The following is a 25,697-nucleotide window of genomic DNA, read 5'->3' on the forward strand; positions in this document are numbered from 1 at the left end:
AGACAGCAGTGATTCATATGAGGCTGTTAAAGCCTGTAGCCTGTAGTCTATAGCCCATAGCTCACGGCCCACAGGGCTTTCTGTCAGACCAGAAAGCCCTATGGGCAGGTGGAATGTTTCCCTCTGTCTCAGTGTGCGAGCTGACTCACAGTGCAGCCATCAGCCTTGGCCTGGTCGATACACTCCATGGCCAGCATGTGATCGATGCCTGGATCCAGTCCCATCTCGTTCACAATGGTGATGCCTGCTTCCTCCACACTCACACACACACGCATACAGGAAGACTCTCAAATCTGTAGGTTTTGAACTGGTTTCTTTCTATTACGCATGTATTTTACTTTAAATCTGATACATTCAAAATATTTCAAATGTTTGTTTTTCCAACACACTAGTTTTCAAGGCCAACCAGTTGGTTTAGCGGCAGCTTTTTCTTCCTGTTTCTATCCACTCTAGAAATGCTCTCAGGACAGTTCATACCAGCAACTGTTCACAAATCCTGTTTTGGGTCAGTATGATAAAAAAGTTGATGATGACGAGGTCAACATTCAGAGGGGGATGTTAGGACCAAAATCTCCATCTTGGATTTTCCAACAACTTCTGTTCCTCAGTGAGTTTATCAGATTTAGCTAAGATACAAAACTTTGCAGATTGTCAGATAAATTCAGGGGTTTTCTTGGTGTTGTGGCTCCAATAGTACTTGAACAAATCCTTCTGGGTTAATTTTATGTTTGTAGCCAAGACTATTACCTCCAATATTTGTGTATTGGTATTTTAGATATTTTCGTTCTTTTAGGTAGGAAGGCCTGTGTTGCCTCTGAACAAATTGAACCCTATTTGTTCTGAGTTCAATTTGTAGACAACCATACACAAGTCTGATTTTTTCAGTGTGTAGTTTGATTCAAAGTTAGCTCTTGACACTTGTGACAACAGCTGAAATATAGAAACAGTAATAATACTGTTCATATTCTGGAAGTTGTTGGAGACCTTTTACTTTTAGGTAATTTTGCACTTCATGATATTTTCCTGTATGAACAATGTTTTATTACAGTAGAATTGTAGTTTTCTGACAGTTCAGGTGAACGCTTATGTTGGACTAAGAAGGGACTTCTAGTGGCACACGAGCCCCACTAAGACGCTCTTCGCCAGCTGCCACTGGTAAAAATCTAAGCATTTTAAATTAGGTGAGATAAAGACATCTTTGGGTTGTCACAGATTTTAGTCTTTATGATTAATAGCAGCCATTATGAAAATTTATGATCAATAATTATACCTGCAACTATAAACTTCTGACACTAAAACTTAATTAATAGGTTATTCATTTTCTATTTTAAGTTGTTGTAAAATAAGGAGGTGAAATCTTGGGAAAGTGATTTAAATCTCAACATGATTCTTGTTGGTCACCTTTTCTGCAGCTCCTTCATAGCAGGACTCAGGTAGCTGGCAGTCACCATGTTCACCTTCCTCCTTATGCAGTGTTTGGCGATGATGGGATGGAAAGAGTAAGGCAGCATGCTGGGAAACAGATGGAAAGTTTAGAAGCATTAATTCCACAGAGTTTATTACCTTAGTCTGCCAGTTAATTGTACATATAATAATATAGCAGCAAAAGAAGGAAAACTGATAACTCTGGGTGCAAAGTGAATAGAAAAGCAGCTGATACCTGATGACCAGGTCATGATCTGTGACCAGAGAGTCCAGGTGTCCCTCCTGGCTGCTGGCATCCAGCATGATGGGGATGGTGTTGGGATACCTGGCTGCCAGCTCCTCAGCCTGTTTCAGAAGCACAGACGCTGAATGGAAGAGAGCAGAGAAAACATCTTCAACATGCTGACTGACTGGACTGCTTACCTTTATGTAATAATCAATTACCATTTTTCATATCACATCGTATATATTTAACACCTTTTATACTGAATAAGATGGATTGTCAGTCCTCTCCCTTATGCAATAAATGTGGAATAGAGGTTGGGACCTATTACCATTATTTCAGGCAATGCAAACTGATCAAAAGACTCTGGGGTGCAATTTGCAAATAGCTGAGTGACATGTTTTGTGTCAATATTAGCTGTGACCCAAGATTGTTTCTTCTTGGCCTCCCGTCAAAATTAGTCACTCTAACACAATCACACTTCAAATTTTATGACAAATTATTGCTTTTGGTTAGAAAATACATTTTGATCAACTGGATTAAGAATAAACCACCAACTGCCACAGAGTGGTAAAGATAATTATTTAGGGTCCTCCCTCATGAAAGAATTAGTGTAGTTCTTAGGAGTAATGAGAAACATTTCATCAATATGTAGTCTCCTGTGCTTAACTGTTTATCTAAAGAGCTCAGAATCCTATAAAGTGGAAAGTCTTACAAGGTCTTAACTAAAGAATATCCTAAAGAATATCCTCCTTTTGCATAACTATGCATATTTATTTTTCTTTTCTTTAATCACTACAGCAGCTACCTATGATTGTGTTGTTTTAAATCTGTTTGTAAATGTTTGGTGACTATTGAAGACATGATTTGACATAAATGTGACATAGTACGGCGGCAGTTATTTTTTTCTCTTCCTTATAATCTTCTCATGTAATGTAGTACAATGTACAATTCTCTGTTCTTTTCTCTAAGAAAAGAACAATTGTGAAAATTGTTTTCACAATTTTCTCTAATTGTGAAAACATAAAACTAATAAAAATGTGTTTTAAAAAAAGATTACAGTTTTTCCATCACGGAATGTCAGAAATAGAAAAACAGTAATAATGCTGGTGTTTCAGCGTTTAAAATACACTGACAAAACAACAACTACGCGGTGCTGTTCTGGTTGGGATGTCATTCAGCCCACATGGTGATGGGATGTGAGTTGCTCCAACTGAACAGGTCCCAGAGGGCAGAAACGTTGGAGATGTGTTACAGGCAGTTACTGGAGCAACAGTCAACAGAGTGAGTGAAAATCAGCAGTTATGACCAGATCCACCATTCCAGTGCAAAGACACCAGTACTCACCAACAGTCACCTGGGTCTTCTCATCCCGGGTCAGATACTCCACCAAAGGCCCAGAGACGTAACCTGACCCCAGCAGCAGAACTCTCTTCATACCAGTTTTCTTCAGGATCTGAGCCTTTTCCCTAAACAACACACAAACACAAACACACACACACACAATAAGTTCTTCCAGTGTGTTTCTTTAACAAGTGCACTTTTCATATTTTTGATTCATTGTTATTTCAAACTAAAAAATTATGTATTAGTGATTTGTTTATTTATTAATATTTAATTATTGAATGTACTTGATAATCATCATGGCAATTTCAGATTAAAAGCCCAGTTTCTTAGATATTATCTGCTTTAGTCCAAACTGAAAGGCCAAATGTTAAATCCATTTACAAAGCTGTTAAAGAGTTAATACAAGTTGTAACACAAGCATAATAAATACAGATCAACTTTCTACTTCTGGTTGTACAATGTCTTCTCCATCTTGTAAAAACATCTAAATAATTCACACACTGGAGGCTGTGCAGAATCACAAGTATACACACCCTGCTAATATGTCAGGGTTTGGCCATGCATAAAATGAGACATGACATCAATTCACAACATTTTCCACCAATAATGTGACATTTCCATCCATCAGATACTTTGAGTGAAGACAGACGAGTGAATACTTTTTCCATTTACTTTGTCACACAAACAATACAGTGATATCTCATTCTTAATTCTGCAGGGTCTTTATATGTATATGGCCTCAGTTTTATGGCACTTTAACACTGTCACAGTAATGTGTGACGGTGTGTGTATGGGGTTCTCCTCCAGAACCTCTGAGACTCGATTTCAAGACAGACAACTGGGTAATTCAGATCATACTTTCCCACGTAAATGTATTCATCTGGATGAACTTTTTTTAAGCAGAAACCAGCAACATTTCAGATTCCAAAGTGAATGTTCTACCCTCATTCCAAAAACAACAAGCAGCAAAAATTATGTCAAAATGAGTTGGGCACATACATTTATTTATCACCTATTATTAGGATTTATCAAATAAAATAGCAGCAAATTTGCTTATTTCATAACTTTATAACCAGCGACCTTCTCTCCTAAGGTTTGTTTAAAAACTATAATCTCAGATCAGCACAGCCCTCCAGCACCGTCAGGTACATAGTTGCTGTTTTTGCTGCCATCAAGGAAACATAGAATACACTTTCTTTACATTGTCCCCACACAATGGCAGTGATACAGTATGATCCTGTTAAATATTATATACATCCTTGATTAATATAGGTTGTTGCTATGTTTTGTACAGTGTTTTAAGATCTTGTTCAATGTGCCTTTTTTTAACTTTTAGCCCCTGCCCTTCCAAAGGTTTCTGCACGGCCCTAGCCATCTGTTCAACAGAGAGTGGCTACTGTGTGTCACTCTTTTTGCAGAAAAACAGACCAACTGCCAAAACTACAGGGAATGGGGTAAAGACAAACTCACAACAATTAAAGTTGAAATGAAACACAAACAACTACACAATTGTGAAGTTACTGGAAAAACTGTGATAATGTGAACTAGGATAAAAACCTGTTTTGGATATTAAAAATACAGTCATAAACATATTTAATAGGAAAATGTTAATAACCTTTATTCAACAAGCAAAGACATATGCTTTCACACTTTACATACTCTAAACTGCTGCATTTGTTTAAAGTCTGATTAGAAAATTCTGGATTATCTCCACATCAGGACAACAATAATATGAACATTATAAGATAATCACCCAGAGTGACTTATGGCATTGTCCATGCCTCTCTTCCTGCCAGGAGTCAGACAAGACTCATTACCTCCAGACTAATTGGAAGTGACATCACACACGTGAATGTACAGCAGCATGACTGACTGGAGGTCAGTCAAGCACTCAGCCGCTTAATTAGAATAAGAGAAGATAAACGTTCCCTCAGGAGGTTTATGCATCTTGAGAAGCAGAACTTAATCAAAAGGATTAAGATTTCGGAGGGAGAGCTTGTCTAGAAAATCATACTTGGGGTCAAGTAAAAAGAAAGCTGATCAAGTGTTGGAGGTGGCCTAAATATGAGTGAGGGGTACATCTTGGTGTCTCTGATCACACTGAGGTGTCCCTTTTAGTGGCTGATATCTTTAAGACAGCCGGTTGTATGGAAGACTGACAAAATCAGAAACAAATAAAAATACATCACTGATCAAAGTAGTTTTTTAAAATGATTTTGCCACTTGCTCCAAACAAGTCAGGCAGCTGCAACATCCACAGGTTAAAAAAAAAAAATAATAATCATGGCTCTGCATAATTTGTTGATCTTCAGATTATTTTAAAGCCAAACAGAAAAAACAGAAAGCTCTGCAAGACTACCAGCCACTGTTCTAAAAGGCATAAATGTGTGGTTATTTTATAGTAGTTCTACTCTGAAAAGAATTTCAATCACTAAATCAGAGAACCTGTCCCAATGAGGTATCAAAATGCACCTTATGTTTCTCAAGGACTTTGCATTGACCAGACCAGACTAGACCCAACCCAGCTTGGTCTTTCCTCACTTTATCACCCCTGATCCAAGTTTAACTTCATCAATGTGTGTTGTTTTAACAGATTATGTGGATATTGAATAAAACTGTTTGAGAACTCTACACACAGGGTTGAGTGTGTGGGACAGACTGATTGGGTTCATGACTGAAGCCAAGCAGTGAAACACAGTGCAGAGAATGTAGGGAAACAGCTGCTTGGCTTGTTTGTTGTGTAAGGCTTAGCACAGTTCTACTCTGGGGTTCTGTTCACCAGAACCTTTTTTATTTACCTGGGGCATTCCTTTGTGTGTGTATTTCCATTGTGGCTTGTGAACACTGGGCCAGTTAAGTTGATTATGGTCTGGCTATACAAACCTGGGTCCACAGCAGCAGAGTCCAGAATGTAAGCCCAAGAACAGAGACCTCTGACTAAACATTCAGTTTGGAAAAGCTCTAGCCACAGATAAAGACCCAGCTGCAGCTGCTACTACTTTGCTGCTGATCTGCTGCGTCCTAAATATAAAGGTCCACTTTTAGCTCAGCGTCATCCAGAAGTCCTACCTCCCTAGCTGCTTCTGTTTGGTTCTGGCTCTTCTAGCTGAATTTTCTGTGGTGGAAATGCAGCTTTAAAGCTGCAGTTTATTTGTTATGAGACAGATAATCTCTGAAAAAAATTAAGCTCCTCTTCAGAGTCAGGAGAAAGGTCTTAGCGCTGTCTATCGTTCTCATGTATGCACTGCTCACAAATTCCGCACTTCTCTCAGCTACCTTACAGCTGGTTCACCACAGCAGAGCCTACAATAAATGCTAAGGCTACTTAGAATGGCCACCGATGGCAGCAGATAAACAATTTTCCTGGAACGGTAAGTTATTTCTGTGCCATTATCAAATTTAGCAACAAGTAAACAAGCTTGATTGACAGCGCTGAGGCCTTATTCCTGGTTCTGATTGGTTGTTTCTGATCAGTAGGGGTTTCATTTCTTAAGACAGCAATAGTAACTCAAGGAGGAGGTGCGGATCAGTCTCTACATAGATTATCTGTCTCATAACAGACTATGTTACTATGTTACAACATAGTGACAGCTTTAACAAATATGTAAAAACATTTTTGTAAAAGATACATACTGCAGCTTTCACACTTATTTAATTCTGAAACAGATCATATTGAATCATATTGAAAGGAACCCTGATATTAACAACTGTTAATATAGGAATGCAGGTGATAAGGACTGTACAAGCACTTTTCCTTGTTTAGGTCAGATTATGTACAAAAATGACTGGATTAAATCAGGGGTGTTCAGTCCATATGTTCTACAATCCTAAAATGTCTAGATACAGCTCTTCTCCAACACACCTGAATCAAATAAATGGGTTATTACAAGGTCTCGATAGAGCAAAAGAGGGAATTCAGGGAATAAACGTGGCCTCTAAGCACACTGGTTCTGAGGTATGTGCAGTAAGGCTGCAACCTTCAGAGCTGACAAACGAAAGCAGTGACTCTCAGCAACCAGCAGGCGTACCTTTTCTCTCGCATTTTTTCGATGTATTCAAACTTTGGGGTGAGAGCTCCATTGGAGGTGATGATGGCCTGGAGACAAACATGTTTAGATGGTCACATTAATATATTACAACAAGAAAAGGCTTGACTGATGTCTGTCATCACAACGGAAAATGATATGTTTTCAGTGGTCCAAATTCCTTTATGATATAATCATAAACTGGTCCAGATGAAGAGTTTTTAGGATTTCTAAAGGGGTTGTTAAATCCTCATTTTTAAATCACTTTAGGAAAAAAGTTGTAAGCCCAGTTCATACTACACAATTTTTTGCCCCTATTTTGCCCTTACGAATGTTCTGTGTTCTAAGATTGTCGCTTGAGATAATCGTAACCGATCATTCTGTAGTGTGTGGTGTGTTTTGACTGATTGGGTCCAGTTGGTAGAACGTCTGGACCGCTCCGATCTAAAATCAGGAATATTCAACATGTTCGTCTTGGCCCAACTATCACACCGTATGTGGGAGGAAGAACGCAGCCTGGTGAATATGCCAATCAGAAAAAGTAATAATAATAGAAACACAGAAAAATTATAAACTTTTTGCACAGAGTACATCTGGTTTTGAAGCGCATTCTAAAATTTGGTTGAAATGAAGCATTTAATTTCAGTCTGCAGTAATAACACAACAGAGAAAAATACAGAAAATGTTATCTATTGTAATCTATTTGTAGTCTAAACAGAGGAGTAAATATAGAAAAAAATAGGTGGAGAAGTTCATTAAACTGTGACAAGCGCAGTGCGCTGCACAAACATTGTGCACACGGCTCCAGGAGCGGCAGAGGTGATGCCAGAAAATTTGCAATTATCTCACCATGCAGTTTCAATGAATGGAGCTGGAAGACGTTACCCTTCCAACGTCTTCCAGAAGGATAAAAAATAAGGATAACTGCCATCTGGTTTTCTAAAAATGAATATGTAAGACATACACTCTTCTAGCTCATACTGCTCTGATCTTTCAATTATTCAGCTTTCTGAAACAAGGCACAATACATGCACATACTCTATAATTAAATGGTTACGGTTAATAAAACGACTTAACAGAAAAAGAAATTAAACCTAGTTTAATGTTTGTTATAAGGGAGGAAAAAGTACAACTCACCCCCATATTGTAGTGCAACAAATATAACCTTTGATCGCGCCAACACCAGTTCTTAATCTAAAGCTTTGACTTTGTGTTGCGCCTTTTTTGGTTAAAATAAGTTCCCAAACTACAGTTACTGCTTCAACGTCATTGTCCATGTTTCTTTACTCTAAATTCAGGTGTGGTATTGCAGAATTTTAAGGGATTTCATATCTAGAATTGAAATGTTTGTGAGGAAAACCTCACACTCTATGATCAAACACATTATTCCTAAGATTATTAATCAGCTAGTGTGTGTGGTCTCTCATGTTTTGAAAACCGGCCGACTATCGGCCAACAATTCTAAAATCATGTAGTGTGAACAGGGCTTTACTTAAACTTTACTCTGGTTGCTATGACATCTGGTGTAAACAATTTTAAACAATGCTCCCTACTCTGCCAAACAAATCAATAATATCTGGATAATCAAATGGCATCACTTACATCTCTGACTTGTGGGCTGAACTCCTCTTCATTGAGCGACTTGGTGGCATCTGAGAGCAGCTGGAATGACACACTGATCATCAATAAATGACTTTCTAGGAATTCAACCCTATCAGTCTGAGGTTACCAATGCGACATGCTGCAGCTCTTTCACAGAGGCCTCCACAAGGAAAACACACAGCTTACCATTTCCCAGATGTAAGGGCCGAGTCGGTCTCCAAAGTACTCAGTGGCTTCAATCGGGAGCTGGGCAGGAAGGTTGTCAATTGAGCACATGAGGATCCCATTTCCCTCCACGCTGCACAGACACACACACACACACACACACACAACATGGTCTAATATTAGACTCAGTTCAGACAACAACTATGTTCCTTAGAAATTAGCCTAAGAAAAATGGTGATGCTAACAAAAGTGTAAAAAGCTACAGTGATGTTCGTGATGAAGGGCTTCTAAAGTGAGCTGTCTGCAGCGTACCTGTCATGGTCTATGTGCTGGTCTGCGTCATATATGCAGAAAGGCTTATCAATGGTGGTGCACTCAGTCATGAACTCTATGGAGCCTCCAGTATCTGCAGATATGTCACAGATGGCCAGTAGTCTGGGCAGAAAGCAGACAGTCAACACTCAGAGCATCAAGCTTTATACATCATATCAACAGTAAATGTTATAGTTACGGAGTGAAAATATCACGCTACCACAATGGCTGCTTTTTAGAGGTTTCTTACTTGTGAGGCAGCACTGGTGACCCCTCGTTGAGAGCCCTCAAGGATCTAAGGGGTCTGATGAGTCTTTGGGCATCAAGGCGTCTGAGGAGCCTTGGGGTGTGGGGGTCCCAGTAGATGCCATTAATCAGACATGTTGTGTAGGGAGCAACCTGGTAGAAAGAGATATGACTGATGAGAGACACTGCTGACCTTAAACCTGGTTCACACAGCACCACATAATGCTACCACCATCCACATAGCAAGCTCATTCTCTGCTAGCACTGAGAACAATTCAGATCAGCTGATTAGTTCACTTTTGCATCATCTATACCTAAATCCTTCTGGATCATTTAGGTTTTATATATATGTGCATTGAAAATATTTAAATTTAAAATTTAAATGGTTGAAATTTAAATTTTCAACCATGAACGTTATTTTAAAAGAATGTCTAAACAAAAAATAAAATGCATGTCACATGAGAAAGTGAAGCATGGTTGCTATGGAACATCCTGCACCAAACAGCTGGGGAACCGAATTACCAAAACTACAAGGTTCAAAACAACAAAGAGGAGAAATGAGCGTCGGCTCCTGTAGTAGGGACAACAAACAAACCCAATACACTCTGGATTGAAAGGGATCCGTGATTAGTTTTAACTAATCAAGGTTAGTTATTGTATCATTAGTTATTGTATTTATTTTAGATGCAAAAAAATACTGTAGGTTGTTTAGTTTGGATAAATTTTAATAAAATATTGTCACATGAAAGTTGCCATGTTCACATTGCAATGCATTCTGGGTAAATAACTTCTACAGGTCCAACTGCTCTAGCCCAAAGAGTAACGTCTTTAAGCCTTTTTAATTCGAACCGGAGCACTTTCAAGTCAATGGAAATGTAGAAAGCACAAGCGGTGATGAAGATCAGGAGAACCAAACAGAGGAAGAGGACAGAGATGGCCAACGAAGTTAATGTTTTGCTGCTGCTCTTACCTTCAGCTTCAAAAATGAAACACTGTGTGATCAGCAACTTTTTAGGTAACAGGAAAATTACGACATATTTAGGACAGCATGTTCTGTTCAATAATCCTGGATCACTTTAAAGTCACAGACAAAAATTACATAAGGGGCAGGATTTCCTTTAGTGGTGTCTGCAAGCCTCTCGAAGTTAAAATGAGGAAAGAATACAATTTATGCATTATATTCTTGCCAAAACTGAATACATGATTGGGATTCTTCAACTGCTTAATGCACTAAAATCTAAACATTATTTTTACAATGATTTATTTTCTATGTAATGTATTTAACTATTCATTTTTTTTATATTTTAATCTTTTCAGAGACTATGAAGAGGCACCGAATTAAACTAAACTGCCTGAGGACTTTATGATACTCATAGTCTAGAGCTGTGCGTTTTAAATGTTGACTATAGATTTAGCAATATATAGAGCGATATTTGTGCGTCCTTAAGACTAACACTGCTAATTGTTAGTTATTGTTGTATATTTATTATTATTACTACTTTAATTATTTATTATTGTGTGTCATACTAGGACAAACTAAATTTCCCCCTTTTAGGGGATCAATAAAGTATTATTTTATATTATCTTAAATCAGTCCCTCCAGAATGTTGTCTGTTTTTTGTGTGATTATTGTGGCCTAGAATTACAGATTTTGTGGCACCTTTTTCAAAACATTGTGGTCAAGGAAGCAAATTACTTAAGCTATATTTTTGCCCTAGAATAGTCATAGAAAAAAGCTGAAATTAAGAGACAGAGCTTTCCCTTTCCTTCTCTTTTCTGAGTAAGTTCTAATCCCTCCTTACCTGAGAAGACCCTGCATCACCATCCTGCTGCTGGCCTCTTGTCTAATGTCTCCTCCCTGACTCTTTCTATTGTGACAATAAAGATTTCTTTTAAATATGAGAAAGGAAGCAGTGAGCACAACTTCTGTACAGAAATCAAAGAGGACTGGGTTTATTCCTGGCATGAGCTGGCAAGGAAAGAAACATGTGTAATGCCAACATTAGTATGCTTAGCTTAATATGATATTAACCATCATTTAGAACGTATTATCTGAAACCAAATGTTTTTTGCCTTTTAACTCTAGCTACCTGCTGAACATTATACATCCTAACACCACCCAGCTTGGATCCACAGGTGTAACCCACACCAATCCGTGTACACTCGTGGTGTATTTAAAGATGGCTCAGAAAATCACATTTGCACATCTTAAAAAGTGCAGGCCACAAAGGGCACCGACAAAGGAAGTGCAGGGGAGATGTCCCACATGTCAAGTTACACCCATTGACTGTTTAAACAATATAAGCAAACTGTACACAAAATCTCAACATGGCTTTTGCAAAAAAATACAAAAATCAAAGAAATCACACATGCTTTAATCTTGCATTTTCAACTTTCAAGAGACATAATGAAACAAGAAGTTAAATTATAACAAAGCTAAGTATACTGATTAAAATTCAGACAAATGCAGTAATTGGTGAGAAAATGGGTACATAATTAATACAGCGCTGTTGGAATGGGTTAATGTGATTGGCTAGGTTACCCCAACATCAGGCTTCGTTCATCTGATTGGTTGCTAATCATCCAATCAGATAGACCATTTATTAAAAACAGACATTTGTGAATTGAGACATCAGGGGAGTATCAAAATTCACACACAAATGCTGCATAACTCACAGGCCAGAAACAGCTGGTAAATCAAGATATACTTGTGTTTGCATCAAAAATACAAGTGTGGATCTTGTTCTGTGCAATTGTGAATCTCGTTCTGTGCATTTGTGAATCTTTTGCATTTGTGGATCTTATGTTGTGCATTTGTGAATTATGAGATAGTTTTAGCTCCATAAAGGAGCTCTAAGTTGAGTTTCTCTTTTTAGCCATTTTACCTAAAAGCAATACTGCACAACAATATAAGCAACAAATATATTAAAATATGTAAGAATAATACAAGAAACATTATTGTGTGGATGTTGGAAGCATTACGTTAAAAATGCTTCCAACAGCATTTTTAACTGTTGTTGGAGTTGGATAACGGAATGCTATCCTTTTGGAAGCATTATGTTAAAAATGCTTCCAACAGGATATTTATCCCATAAAAATGGGATAAATATCCTGTTTACAGAGTTTAATTAGGGCAGTTTTGGATTTTCATACTGCTAGACAGTATGATGTTAGTTCCTGCTGCTCAATGGAACATGAGAGCTCCAAGTGACTGACAGGAGCTCCTGGGAGGCTGCATGGAGGCGGTGCGAGGGGGAGTGAAGAAAAGAGAAAAGTAACTCACGCTGGTTCTGAAGTGTGAGGTGTAGAGTTCTGGGTGGTTCTCATATTCCATGGGATCATAGTTGCCATCGCTCTTCCTCACCAGGTGGTGGTGCCGGCTCAGAACTGTGGCATACACTTTATTCATATCTATGAAGAACAACTCTGTTAGTGCGCTGTTAGAACACAACACCAAGTTTAAAGTGGACACATTTTGTCAGACAACACACACTGAACTAAATGTGTTCATTTTATCCAACAATCTGATTGTGTACATGCACAGAGATCCATCATCAGATTAAAATTTATTTGAATTAAATAATCCGAATGCTTTGTTTATATGAGCACAAAACTAGTTAATCTGGTCATGATTTGCATTTACATGCCCCAGGCCTTATTCAGGACAGAAACACTGACATGCACATCCATCCATTTTCTTCTCCTTATCCGGGTCGGGCCCCTGGCCCTTAAGTAGGGAGGCCCAGACCTCCCTCTCTGAACCCAGCTGAGGAAAATCGTCCCTCCTGGGTCTCCTATCAGGGAGGTGTCCATCCTAACCAGATGCTGAGCCACCTCAACTGGTTGCTTTGGATGAGGAGAAGCAGAGGCTCTACTCTGAGTCTCTACTAGAGTTTCTATCTCTAAGGCAGAGACCAGACACCCTGCAGAGGACACTCATTTCAGCTGCTTATCTGTGATCTCAATCTTTTGGTCTCTACTCAGAGCTGGTAACCAGTTGGTAACCGATTATCAATTTTCCCAAACTATCCCTCTCATTCAGATTACAATTTAATTGCAATAGATCTTAATTCAGTTCGAATATTCTGATTGCGGTGTTTATGTGATCCATTTTCATTCCAATTGGCCATTCATGGAAGCGTGCTGAGACAACAGTCTACTTTCTCATGTTGATCTGTTTTAGACAATCATGAAAACAGAGGGAATTCTCTGGTTGTTGAAATAAAAGAAGTTCATTAAATTTATTAGTTTTATTGCACAAATGAACTTTATGACTCTTAAACACACATTTAGTTTGTGTGTTTGAGTCATAAAGCCCTGTGTATGAGCCATGATTCATATAATCATGGCTCATAATTACATGAATGTAAAATTATTTCATCTTTATTTTAACAAGACACAACCAAAGTTTTAGTGAAAAGGACAAAGTGAAAAATAAGTGATACTGCACAGAAGCCATTTTTTCCATTGTGTATGTGAGACTGGCTATTTTATTCAGTGTTGGAGCTCAGTATGAAACGTTTGAGAACTGCTGAGCTACACACTGCTACTGTAGAAACGTCATACCTCCAGTTTCAGAGACATCTTTCAACTCATGAGGTTCAACATATTCAACAGGAAGTTCATTGATCATATCCTGGGCTCCCTAAAGGAATACAAAATACAAAATGAATATAAAAATAAAAATCAAGGATTTTCTCTTAGCTTCAGCTGCTTTTAATCTCATTCTTGATGTTTGAATATTCAAACTGAATTCAACATTTGTGTACCTTGGAGACATTTCCTGTTCCAGTAAAACAAAAGGTGAGGGGGCCAATGGATCTGGGCATGAGTCCCATGGAAATCTCATAACCACAATCCCTCACGGCCTGGATGGCCTGGCTGACGTTCCTGTAGTTGTGTGCCATCCCAATGTGCTGTGAACATCAGAGAGCAGAGGTGACTGCTTCTGTTTGTTCCTGTGAAACATTTTTAGACAAATTCAAATCAAATAAATTTAGAATAGATTTGTCACCATGAAAGGAGTGTGGTGGCCAAGAGCCAAGAAACGAAGTCCCAAACCATGAAGAATGTTAATCATTCCTACAAGAAAGTGGAATCATTTTTATTTTAATGCACCTAGACTGACAAAAAAGATAATGACCAAAAAAATTACTTTTAATCGTGTTAAATGGAATTTGGATTCTTTTAGCAAACAAAAATTGTTTTTTTTGTTTGGTCTCCCTAAAATCTAAGGCTATGTTCACACTGCAGTCTGAAGTGATTTAATCAGAAGCTGATTTATGTGACCTGTATCTGATCTTTTCACGACAGCCTGAACACCACAAATCAGATTTGTACAAATGCAATCCAGTGCACATGGATATGTAGACCTAAATCCCACAATTCTCTGATCGAATGTGACCCGAGTCTGTATGGCCAGGTGGCATTCATCTGACCTGTACATCATTGATACACATCACTATTCAGCATTCTGATGCACAGAAGTGGGAAGAAAAACAACAAACATGGTGGATGGTAATGAGGATCAAGTTGTTAATGTTCTGGGTCTAGTTGGATAACAACTTTAAAATAGCAAGATATGCTGCACCATTATTCATGTTTATGTCCACTGAGCACGCTCGCTATGTGTGAATGTTATGACCTCTGATTTGCCTTGTTGCTGAAAAAGTGCTATATAAATAAAACTCCTTCTTCATCTTGTGATGTAATGAGGGTAAGTCAAAGTGTAAACAACTCAGGCTGAATGCACAGAAGCAGAGAAAGTTGTGAAGATTCAGTGAAGATTTGAGCGATTTATCTGCAGTTTTGGATAAATCGCTCAAATCTTTGCTGAAATCCCCACCACTGGGTAGTTACTGGGTAGTAATTGGTAGTAACAACATCACTCTGCAATGCTGAGGAATTTACAGTAGATTGTGAGAAAAAATATTAAAAACATTTGTGTAGACAGGATGAAAGCACAGTAGTTCATCTTGTCAAGCCATATATGTAGTTTTATCATGTTTGTGACATTTTAAGGCCTGCAGTGTGAACAAGACCCAAGACATAGCTCCAACAAAATCTGGTTCCAATTTGGTGAAATTTGATTTTATTACAAAGTAATATGTTTGACTATGCCTAAGGAGTGCTGGGAAATGACCAACCAGCTGAGACAAACAGAGGAGAACCTAACATACCTGCAACACCGGCCCACTGGCCAAACGCTACAATACGGTAACCATTGGCGTCAACCATCTTCTCATAGTCAATAAGACGAACTTCCTGAAAAACACAAAGTTGATTTTCTTATTGTTTGTCATGGAATATAGATGGAGATTACATCCTGACTCCCATTGGTCATTGTGACAGAGGAGCCATCACAAGCTGGGACATACTGAAGTGCCAGCATGCAAGCACACACACGCACACATACGCACAACCGACAACTTACATTTTGTTTCAGCTCAAACTGGCTCGGTTCATTTTAGTGCACATGTGGTGTTCCTTTATATCCGCCCTAACCTGCTATTTTCAGCGTCAAACATTTTCCCGGTTAAAATTTTCAAACATTTTCTGAATTGTGGCACATGACGGCGTAATTAGCTCATCAGAACATACGTTCTGATGTACGTGTGTTTTCTATTAAATTGAGTATTGTATTTTTGGTCACAAGTTTTTTTCTTTTTTTTTCTCAGAACTATGATTATTTTTGTATACTTTGATAAGAGTTTACTTGAGTTAGAAGTAATTGTTTTATTTTCTTCTTTTTGTTATCTTCCTGTGGGCAGAGTCTGTGGCTCTAAAGAAGGGCTCAAGACCACAGGAAAAGTTGGTAGTTTGCAATGTGGACTTTTTTCAATGAAGGTACTGCTGTTTTGTTTTTTCCTGCCTTGGACGTCCTCTGTATATGCACTGTACAATTCCTCTTTTGTTCACTTGAAGCCTGAAGAACAGCACAATAAATTTCACTGAAGTGAACTATAGCACTGGCCAATCACTTTTGTTTTGTCCAAGTTATAATAGAGCCCCGCCACAGTCATCGTGACTGAACTGATTAAATCAGATTTTTTAATCTCTCCTTTCTCTCTCTGTTATTCTGTATACAATTGTCCTTAAACATTGTTTAAGGACAATTGTAAATCTCAAATTGTCACATAGACCTTAAAATTATGAGACATTGAGAATTCATTTCTGTTCTCAATGCACCCTGTTCCACTTAGGGTGCAAAGAGTGAAATATGTTGCAGGATTTGAAGCACAAGGAATGTGCCTACCCTGCTGGGTTGTCCTCTACATTTTACTAAATGTGTATATAAGCTTGAAAGTAATGTCTTTCCATATCCTCATCCCCAGTTTCCAACTTTGTGGAAAATTAGTGCGTAAAAGTGCAGAGTTCTATGTGGCCTAATAATTACATTCAAATTAATTTTGTTTGTGACGATAAGGCAGATTATACATGAAAATACATGACTTTCAGAGATTTGAAAGAAGCAAAATGAAAAGCGTCCTTTAATTAGAAGAATCTCAGGATGTCAGAAATGGTGAATGGATACAAGAACCAGCTTACTGCAGATTAACTGTCAGTGGATAGGGTGTCCTAACTTTTTCCTTTGTTTTTCTCTTGTCTTTAATGAGTAAAATTCTGTTTAGTTTTGGTGCTTAGACTAAAGATTAAACATTAATAAACTTTTTTTTTTTCTTTCAAGCAGCTGTATATCTCACGGGTTACCCTGTGTTGAAGCACTGATCAAGGCTGACCGGCAGAAATTAGGACAAAGTGTCAGAGACAGACAGAAAAGAAGACCTGCAGGCCTGAACAGATCAGCAGGATACCATCCCAGAACCAATGTGAACCAAATACAGTGCTCTAGTTTTCTACATGAGTAGAGACAGAATGTTAAGACCAACCAACAGCTGTTCTTACAAGAATCAGAGGTAAGGGACAAAACAACTAAAATAGTATTACCTATAATCTAACTTTTCAAAAAATTATTACTCATCTGATTTTGAAACTAGGTGTGACTTTAATAAATATTTATTTTAAATCTAAAAATAATACAGTAACAATACGGCAGGCTGTTTTGTTTTTATAAATGTTAATAGAATATTGTCACATGGACGTCGCCATGTTGCTCACGCTGCAATACATTCTGGGTACATGACATGCTTAGTCCGACTACATTAGCTCTGTCCAGCCAAACCATCAATGAGTCTTTAAGCTTTTTCAAATTGAACCGTAGCACATTGAAATTGATGTGAATGAAAAAATCACAAGGAGCAATGAAGATGAGGAGGACCTAAAAGATGAAGAGGACAGAGATGGCCAACGTAGCTAGTGTTGGCGCTGCAGCCAACTTTATCTTCATAAATAAAACAATAAACGACACATACCTCTGATCAAACTGTGTGATCTGCTAAGTATTTCTATAAGAAGCCCTGTGTCAGGTGTGGTCTTTGGTCCAGTAGCAGCTGTTAAGGGTTTGGTTCTCCCGTCCAGTGTCAGATTGGTGGTTTCACATTCAGTACCGGTGGCAGAAGCAATAGCTTTGTTATCATTTCAAAGAGCTCCAAGCGCTTCATGTCTCTGATTTTTCTGTCACTTTCGCATCACTAGATGAGGTCTACTCATTGTCTAAATAAAAACTGTCAGCACAGCATTTGCTTTTAGCTTGCGAAGGTAACAATCACCTTCGTCAATTTTGCTTGTACAAATGACTCAAAGTTTTCAGGAGAGAAATATTTAAGGCACAAATAAATTCTTCTGAAGTTTTGTTCGGCACTTTTCCCACTGCCCTTTTCTTTTTTGTCATATGGTAAATTATACAGTCACAGCACTGTTTTTTTATTACAGCCTACAAAGACTCTATCTGGCATTACACCATTCAAGTACAATATGATTAAAAAAAACTGGAGTAAAGTTAGCCTTCCTGCATTTCCTCTTCCAGTAGAAAATGGACACAACTGCGTTATCAACCCAGCAAGGTGAAAAAATGGCAACCTCCATGGGTGAAAAATATCAAATATTTACATTTTTTAAGTAATTAGGAGTTTATTTGTATCACAAACTGTACAGTTTTGGTCAATGGAAAGTTTACAAAATTTTTAGACAAACTAACCATGGATCCCTTTAAAGATTGAACAGGGAAGTCTATTGAGGAGAAGTGTGTGTTGGGCTAGACGTGTGAAGCTTTGGTAAAAGACATTCAGATCATCCTTGATATTTGACAAAAGCATATTTCTTTGTGAACACAAGAATACAGAGCACTTAGTAGGCTATAGTAGTTAAGAGGAAGAACAGTGTGTAACTGACCTTCTTGAGCAGGTCATCCAGTAGTCCCATGTTGGCCTCCTGAGCTTTGATGGTATGGGAGAAGAAAGCATACGTCTTCCTGGGGATGACCTTCTCCTCCGGGGGCCTCTTCACTCCAACAATCAGAGATGCCTCTGAAATGTCCTCCTGAATGATGGCCCCTGCCTTCATATAGAACTGAAACAGAGCTCATGGTGAATGAGACAGCAGGAACCACCATGAGGCCAAGGTGGTTCCTGCCAGCGCCCCTGGCTGCAGTAAAGCTTTGGCTTTACTGCAGGCTTTACACCTGAAGCAATGTAAAGCTCAGGCTTGTGACGGACACCGGACAGACAGGTGTATGTCTGTCACTGCCTGAGCTTTACTGCAGCCAGGGGCGCTGTATAGGGGGGGAAAGTTGGGACATTTCCAAGGGCTCCTGACCGACAGGGGGGCCTCCCACAAATTTATTTATTTATTTCTTATAGAAATTGAAAAATGTTGTGGGTCTGGTCAATTACAAAATTAATCATATAGTATTTTTAAAATTGTTTATCAGTAAAAAATAAATGTTACCCCTCCCAGACCAAAAAGCACACAACCATATTTTCACTGAACAACCCCCTGGATCTGCATGAAATGGTTATTCCTGCTGCACTTGGGTGACTGCGTTCAGCAGCACTCAGTAGAGGACAAGAACTACTGTGCAGTTACTATGCTGCCAAGAAAATTTATAAAGTCAGGTTTTCAAAAAACTTGAGAAATAGAGAGAGAAAAAGACAAGTGTCAATTTGTAACAATTTTTCACTGAGAGGTGGGTAGACTGTGTGACATTGTCAATCATTTAGCATAGTTAGCTTACCTAGAGATTACTGTTTACCTCTGTTTCAACAGCATTTAATGAATGAAGGAAAGAATTTAACAACATGTTCATATATTTTACTTGTCCCTGTACCTCTTAAAACACTTAACAAAAGATGAGTTAATCAGCAACAACTCTAGATACCAGCATAACCACTCGCCCTTTTCCCAGTGAAAAAGGTGAGCAACACTGTGTTCAATGACAAGCTAGTTAGTAGCATCATTACAGGGAATCTATGTGGATTTTTCCTCTCTCTCTGCCCTTTTTACAGTAACACAACATAGACAATTTTTTTTATTACTCACAGAAATTCAAACAATATTTATAAAATCTTCCATTAGCGCACTTAGCAGTGAGTGAATGAGGATAATTGACAGCACTAAGACCCTCCTCCTGGATCTGATTGGTTGTTTTTTGGTCAGACCGGTGTATTTCTTTAGACAGCATTTGCAGCACAGGGAGGAGGTGGAGGACATTGATCTGTTCACAGATTATCCGTTTCATAGCAAACTGTCATGACATGGTGACAGGCATCTTTAACAAATATGGAGAAAACATATTTTTTATTAAAGATATATTCTGCCCCTTGAATGAAATGCAACAACATAGCATTTTTTGAGAAGTCTGGATTGCTTCGTGTATGTTTTGCACTTTGCCTGTGACTGTTGCTGGGGGGGAGAGACATTTCAATGAGCTAAAACTAATTAAAAAATTAAGCAAATTATTTGCATGCAGTATGTTGACTGATGCATGTAAAATTCACTAGCACTAAATACTGTGCTAGTGTCAGAATTGGACCAAAGAAAGCAAGACAACTGCATGCCTTTAAAATTGTGACGATTTTTATTGGTCAAATAGACTCAAGAAATTGTAACAGAAGCTGCAAAGGGGGGCCCAATTAAATTTTTTGTCATGGGGACAAGATTTCTGGTGGCATCCCTGACTACAGCTAACAACTTCGCTGCAGCTACCAGCTTCACTGAAGCTAACAGTTTTATTACTGCAGAAAATGGATTGCCACCTGTTTTATTGGGACTCTAAATCAAGGATGTAAAGGAGCAACAGGGCTCTCCTTTGCCCTATCTTCTCGTCGAGAAAATTTTATCACTTTCATTGACCTGACCAGATCAATTATTATTATTTTTTGTTTTCTTTTTACCAGATCCATAATTGAGAATTTGGAAAATATGCAGAGTCTCCAAAAGATTAAGAAGACAACACAGGACAGAGAGCAGAATCATACAATACTAGAGAAGAAAACCGCCCACTTTCACTAAGAGCAAGAAGACACTTGTTACTTTGTAAGTTTATTGGGAAAAAGTTAACACTGCATCATTTTTGTTTCATCAACTATGTGTTAATCTGTCACAATAAAGACAGATTAACACTAAGACAGAAGTTTATGACACAACTAAATCTGAAAAGGTTCAGGTATATCAATACCCTCACAAGGTTCAGACTGCATGAATAGCTCATGAGTTCGCTGTACGGCAGACTGTAGTGGGCTGTTCCCGAATTAAGTGAGTATCTTTCTAAGTTTGAACAAAAACTCAAGCTGGCCTACCTTCTCATGGATGGCGCGGCGGTTAGATGGCTGGACCAGGACTTTGACACCGTCATTCGTCAGCTCCCTGACATGGCGGGGAGCCAGTGGGGCCCTTCTTTCCCAGGGGTTGACGTCCTCACGGCGGATAGCCATGACGGCCCTGTGGTGCTTGTTGCGCTGCTGAGCCCCCACGTAGCTGGGCGTCCTGCTACGGTGCAGGCCCACAAGTCTGAGCATGCCTTCAGCCGTCCTGCTGACAGAGACAGGAACACCAGCTGAGGACTAAACATGGTCATTCTGAGGACACTGAACTGAGACTTGGGGCTCAAGATACCAATATGGATACCAATATCAATACTGATACTAATACCAATATCAATAGATAACAATTCCAATATCAATACAGATAAATACTGATAGCCACAACAATACCATTTTCCATACCAATATTGATATAGCTATTGGTACCAATAACAGAACTGATACCAATACCAATCACACTACTGATACCAATATCGGTATCACTCCTAGCTGCATGGACAACTTGCAACTGAGAGATCTGGCTGGCTCACTGCTGCAGGAGAACAACTTAAGGCCCCAGCTCTGCCCAACCAGAACACCCGGAACCACCAACTGGCCCATAGAACCAGAACATATCTGGTTTTGGTTCTTATACCTCATACCTGAAGAGAATGTCTGGCCCTGCAGAGCTGCAACTTCCTGTCAGTGTGGCAGCTGCTGGTTCAGCCAATCAGTAGCAAGTTCACACATCATGAAGTTTATTGGGGGGAAATGCCCCACTAACTATGGCTCTATGCGTGGCATAAATCCATATTACCCATCAAAAATGTTCAACATTAAATCTCAAAGCTTCAAATGGTTACGTTAGTTTCTGAGAAAATGAGACCTATATAGAAACATGCTGTGTTCAATAATCGGTTCCAGTAAAGTCACTGACACCCTCCACAAAGAGGACGGGACAGAAATATTGCCACTGCCAAATATATTAACACCTACTAAACACCATGGCAACCTGGCCTGAGCTAAACTCCAGGGACATTGCACATCAACAGGATCCAGAACCAACCAAAAGGATGACCTGGAGGTCACTACCAAAGCAACCTGGTCTCCTCCGCTACGCAACATTGATGCAATAATTCATGCAAAAGGAGCCCTGACCACATATACCGTACAGTGTGTCCCTGTCCACAGCCCAGCAGGACACACGCTCTGGTTCTGGACTTCTTCTAAACAACATAGGAGCGTCAGTGAGCGGGGTGTTACCATATGGTCTGCATATCACGTCCCCTGCAACACCGTATGAGTAATCTGAGAAGTTCTTCCCAGGGAAGAAAGTGGGGACAGTGTGGGACAGTGTGGGACAGTGTGGGCCTCCGGGGACAGCGCAGCAGCTCTGCTGCTCTTCTCTAGAAAACACTTTCTGACCTGTAGCTTGAGCTCCACTTCCTGGAGCTGCTTCCGCACATTCACCTGCCCACACAGCCAGAACGTGAACCCGAACCAGCACCGCTGCTCCTGCGGGTTCCAGCTTACCTTTCTCACCGGGTTCTGTTCGCCCCAGCGGCTCTGGACCAAGAAAGGCTGCGACAATACTCCCGAGTACGTCACCCAGCCAGAACGTGCAAATCCAAAGTAGCTCCACCTCACGTGCCCAGAGTAAACTAATCCGCTTCCGGTCAGAGTTTCAAAATAAAACCTCAAAAACAAAAACATTCGCTCAGACGAAACAAAGTCATTCGCATCTCTGTTGATGTGAAATAGTGTGCATAAAGCCGTAAACACACAATATTGTTCTGTTAAGTTATGCTAATTACAATGTTGTTCCAAGTAATTTAACTTCAAGTTTTGTTTGCATGTTTAATAATAGGCTATGCATTAATTACTGCTCTCTTGTAACTTTGAATGCAGTTACTCGTTTTACCACCATAATGTAGTAGTAGTAGTAGTAGTTGTTGTTGTTGTTTTTATTTTTATTTTATTGTTTTTACATACGCTATCTGCCAGACATAAATGCTTGATTACTAACACTGAACTTAAAGAGTCAACTCCCGATGTTATACAGTACTCCGATAAATGGCATGTTTTTATAGGCTGGAAGTAGGAATCATTATAACTAAAAAGCTTGAAAACATTAATATACTGTGGATCAAATGTGTGATTAGGGAAGAGAATTACTGAAACAAGTGAACTTTTAAATAATATTCCAGTTTATTGAGCAAACCTTTAGCTTAGGACAGATTGCTCCTTGTCACAAACTGCAAACAGGTTCTATGCTGTTTAAAGAAAGTCATAAGGGAGTTGCAGTTTCGGTAACATGAAAGCTAAAGATCAACACTGACAGACTGTCATTATATTATATTATATTATCTTGAGTCATGATATTATTATATTATATTCAAAAACACCATTTTTGAAAAGAATGTTGGAGTTCTTTGGGGGTGGAGGGGGCTTTTTGACATTTTGTAAAACTAATGTTCTGTTGAACCACAGAAGTTCCTTTCATTTGTGCATTTAAGTATTTTTATTTACAGTTGGAAAATGATTTCAGACGGTTTTTTGTTCACCAAAATGGCTTCGGCTAGTTTGCATTTATGTTTGTCTATTTTATTTCTTTTTTGACGCAGTATTATGTGATTTTATATATGAGTATATATTTTATTTCTGTGACTGTTTACAAAGGAAAGTACAAAAAAAAAAAAACACTATTTGACCAAAGAAAAATATAGCAGAACATCTTGAACATGTTATGATATTGTTATTTCAAAATATATTTTTTGATATTATTTTTGGAAGGATCTGCCACCCCTAGTTTTCATATGACTGTGTGTATGTAAATGTGTGTGAAATAACATGCCATCACTGAGCCAGTTTCAGGTCATCTTCTATCATCTAATTTTGGAGAGTTGACAAAAATATGATTTCTTGTTTTCTGAGTTAGTTAGTGCTTTTTTCCCCCAATATGGATTATGAAGTGAGAAATTTATAATATTTTTATTATGGTAACTCATTATAGCAGTTTTTACTAACTGCAATTTTTCATTAAAAATACATATCCAAGAATCTTTGTCAACTTTTTAACCTATGGTTTTCTTTAAATTTGTGACATTACATTTATATGTCACAGTTATATAAACATCATGGTATGATGTCACTTCATCCTACTGGTAAAGAATAAAGAAATCCATACATACATACATTTTGCAGTGTTTACTGACTAAATTACAATAGTGTTCAGTTATAAATGTGCCAATGACAGCTTAATTGGCACATTTTATACCTAAAAGAATGATGTGTTTTGGTAAGAAATGTTTGTTCCTACACAAACAATTTTGTTAACAGTTAAGTTTTCTTTCATGTTTTAGCATTTCAGAAATATCTCAATCTGACATATTAGGGCAATAAGACAGTTTATGTAATGAAATAAAATAATTTAGTCTGAATTTATTGCTTTTCTCCACATATTGTTTATGCTGTCCATACCAAAGTTATATCATACTGTAACATTTTTTTAAAAAAAGTAAGAAAACTATGTAGCTAATGTTTAATAATTACTGATTTATAAAAGTTTATTGTCAATATGATAAAACACCTAAAATTAAAAAGGAAATGACGTTTTGTTTTCATATCTTGAAATGGCGAATGCATGTTGAATTATACAGTAATGTAAATATGTTCATGAATACACCCCTGAAAAGATGTGTGTTCATGAATGCCATTTTATAAAAAATGATTTATCAGAATCAGTTGTATCAAATTTAAACATTGTGCTCTTTACTCAGAAAGTCCAACACAATAAAAGAATCACATCAAAAAGTCAGAAATGTTGTCTTTTGTGCATTTTATATAGTGTGTGTGAGAAAATATGTCAGTGACAGGCATTAACTTAAAATACTTTGTATAACGGTTCTTTATGAAGTTCAGTTCATTTACTTGTATTAGCTTACTGGCAGATCCACCATCTGCAATCTGGAGGGTGCTGTATCACGGCAATGAGGCCTCTATGCATACCATGTACTTTGCCATATTTATTTTTTGAATTCATAGTTGCCAGCTACAGTGACAAGGCTTTCTTGCCTTAGGGTGGCAACACTGAGGTCAACCCCAGTAGATCTGCCCCTGTTTATATGATTTCTATATGAAACACATGTTTGACTGTAAGTGATTTAAACCATAGACAGGCAGATTGGATACTGCCAATTCTTAGAGAGAGAAGTTCTCTGTACCACAATGGTGGCTGTATTAATGCCTCCAGCCAGTGACCAACAGTCTAAATCTAGGAACTACATCCTGATTCCACATTGACATATCACTGTCTGATGCCTAAATGAGATCTGCGCACAGCTTTGTTGTTGAAATGAAATGTGGTGCTCAGTGGAAGGAGAGGGTTAGATGGATCATAGAGTCTGCTCCACCTTCCGCCTTCTGAGTCAGCCTCCTCAGCTAACAGCACAGGTCAGCCTGGAACATTTCATCTTATCATGAGTTTTATTCACACTGAACATCTGTCATCACTGGACATTTCACTCTGGGTCTGCTGTACAATTCTGTGGAGTATTTCAGAGCAATCAGCTTGCTAACTGGGTTTGAACTGGCATCTTCCACCGCTCCACCTGAATTTATGACAGGAATGGACTCAGAGAAAGTCAGCAAAAC

The 25,697-nt window shown here is 38.4% G+C and overlaps 1 protein-coding gene across 3 annotated transcripts in view; it reads right to left on the reverse strand.

Annotated features, from left to right (window-relative positions):
* Positions 1 to 22,706, reverse strand: part of aass (aminoadipate-semialdehyde synthase) — a 29,645-nt gene extending 6,939 nt beyond the window's left edge. For 2 of the 3 annotated variants that reach the window (XR_006371387.1, XM_044125641.1), the window contains exons 1-17: positions 22,578 to 22,706; positions 21,042 to 21,273; positions 18,637 to 18,813; positions 15,525 to 15,609; positions 14,360 to 14,427; positions 14,115 to 14,261; positions 13,912 to 13,990; positions 12,629 to 12,756; positions 9,350 to 9,498; positions 9,100 to 9,222; positions 8,809 to 8,920; positions 8,623 to 8,682; positions 7,024 to 7,091; positions 2,996 to 3,117; positions 1,661 to 1,790; positions 1,402 to 1,512; positions 150 to 258 (exon numbers count right to left, since the gene is read on the reverse strand). Coding sequence is in view for 2 of the 3 variants with exons in the window: in XM_044125641.1 (XP_043981576.1) it covers positions 150 to 258; positions 1,402 to 1,512; positions 1,661 to 1,790; positions 2,996 to 3,117; positions 7,024 to 7,091; positions 8,623 to 8,682; positions 8,809 to 8,920; positions 9,100 to 9,222; positions 9,350 to 9,498; positions 12,629 to 12,756; positions 13,912 to 13,990; positions 14,115 to 14,261; positions 14,360 to 14,427; positions 15,525 to 15,609; positions 18,637 to 18,813; positions 21,042 to 21,260 (1,887 nt within the window). In the remaining variant the exon portion in view is untranslated. Of the gene's footprint in view, positions 1 to 149; positions 259 to 1,401; positions 1,513 to 1,660; positions 1,791 to 2,995; positions 3,118 to 7,023; positions 7,092 to 8,622; positions 8,683 to 8,808; positions 8,921 to 9,099; positions 9,223 to 9,349; positions 9,499 to 12,628; positions 12,757 to 13,911; positions 13,991 to 14,114; positions 14,262 to 14,359; positions 14,428 to 15,524; positions 15,610 to 18,636; positions 18,814 to 21,041; positions 21,277 to 22,577 lie in introns of all 3 variants that reach the window. The other variant, XM_044125642.1, reaches the window with a different exon arrangement.
* Positions 22,707 to 25,697: the final 2,991 nt, after the last annotated feature.

This window comes from Gambusia affinis, linkage group LG08, assembly GCF_019740435.1.
Source record: "Gambusia affinis linkage group LG08, SWU_Gaff_1.0, whole genome shotgun sequence".
NCBI lineage: Eukaryota > Metazoa > Chordata > Actinopteri > Cyprinodontiformes > Poeciliidae > Gambusia > Gambusia affinis.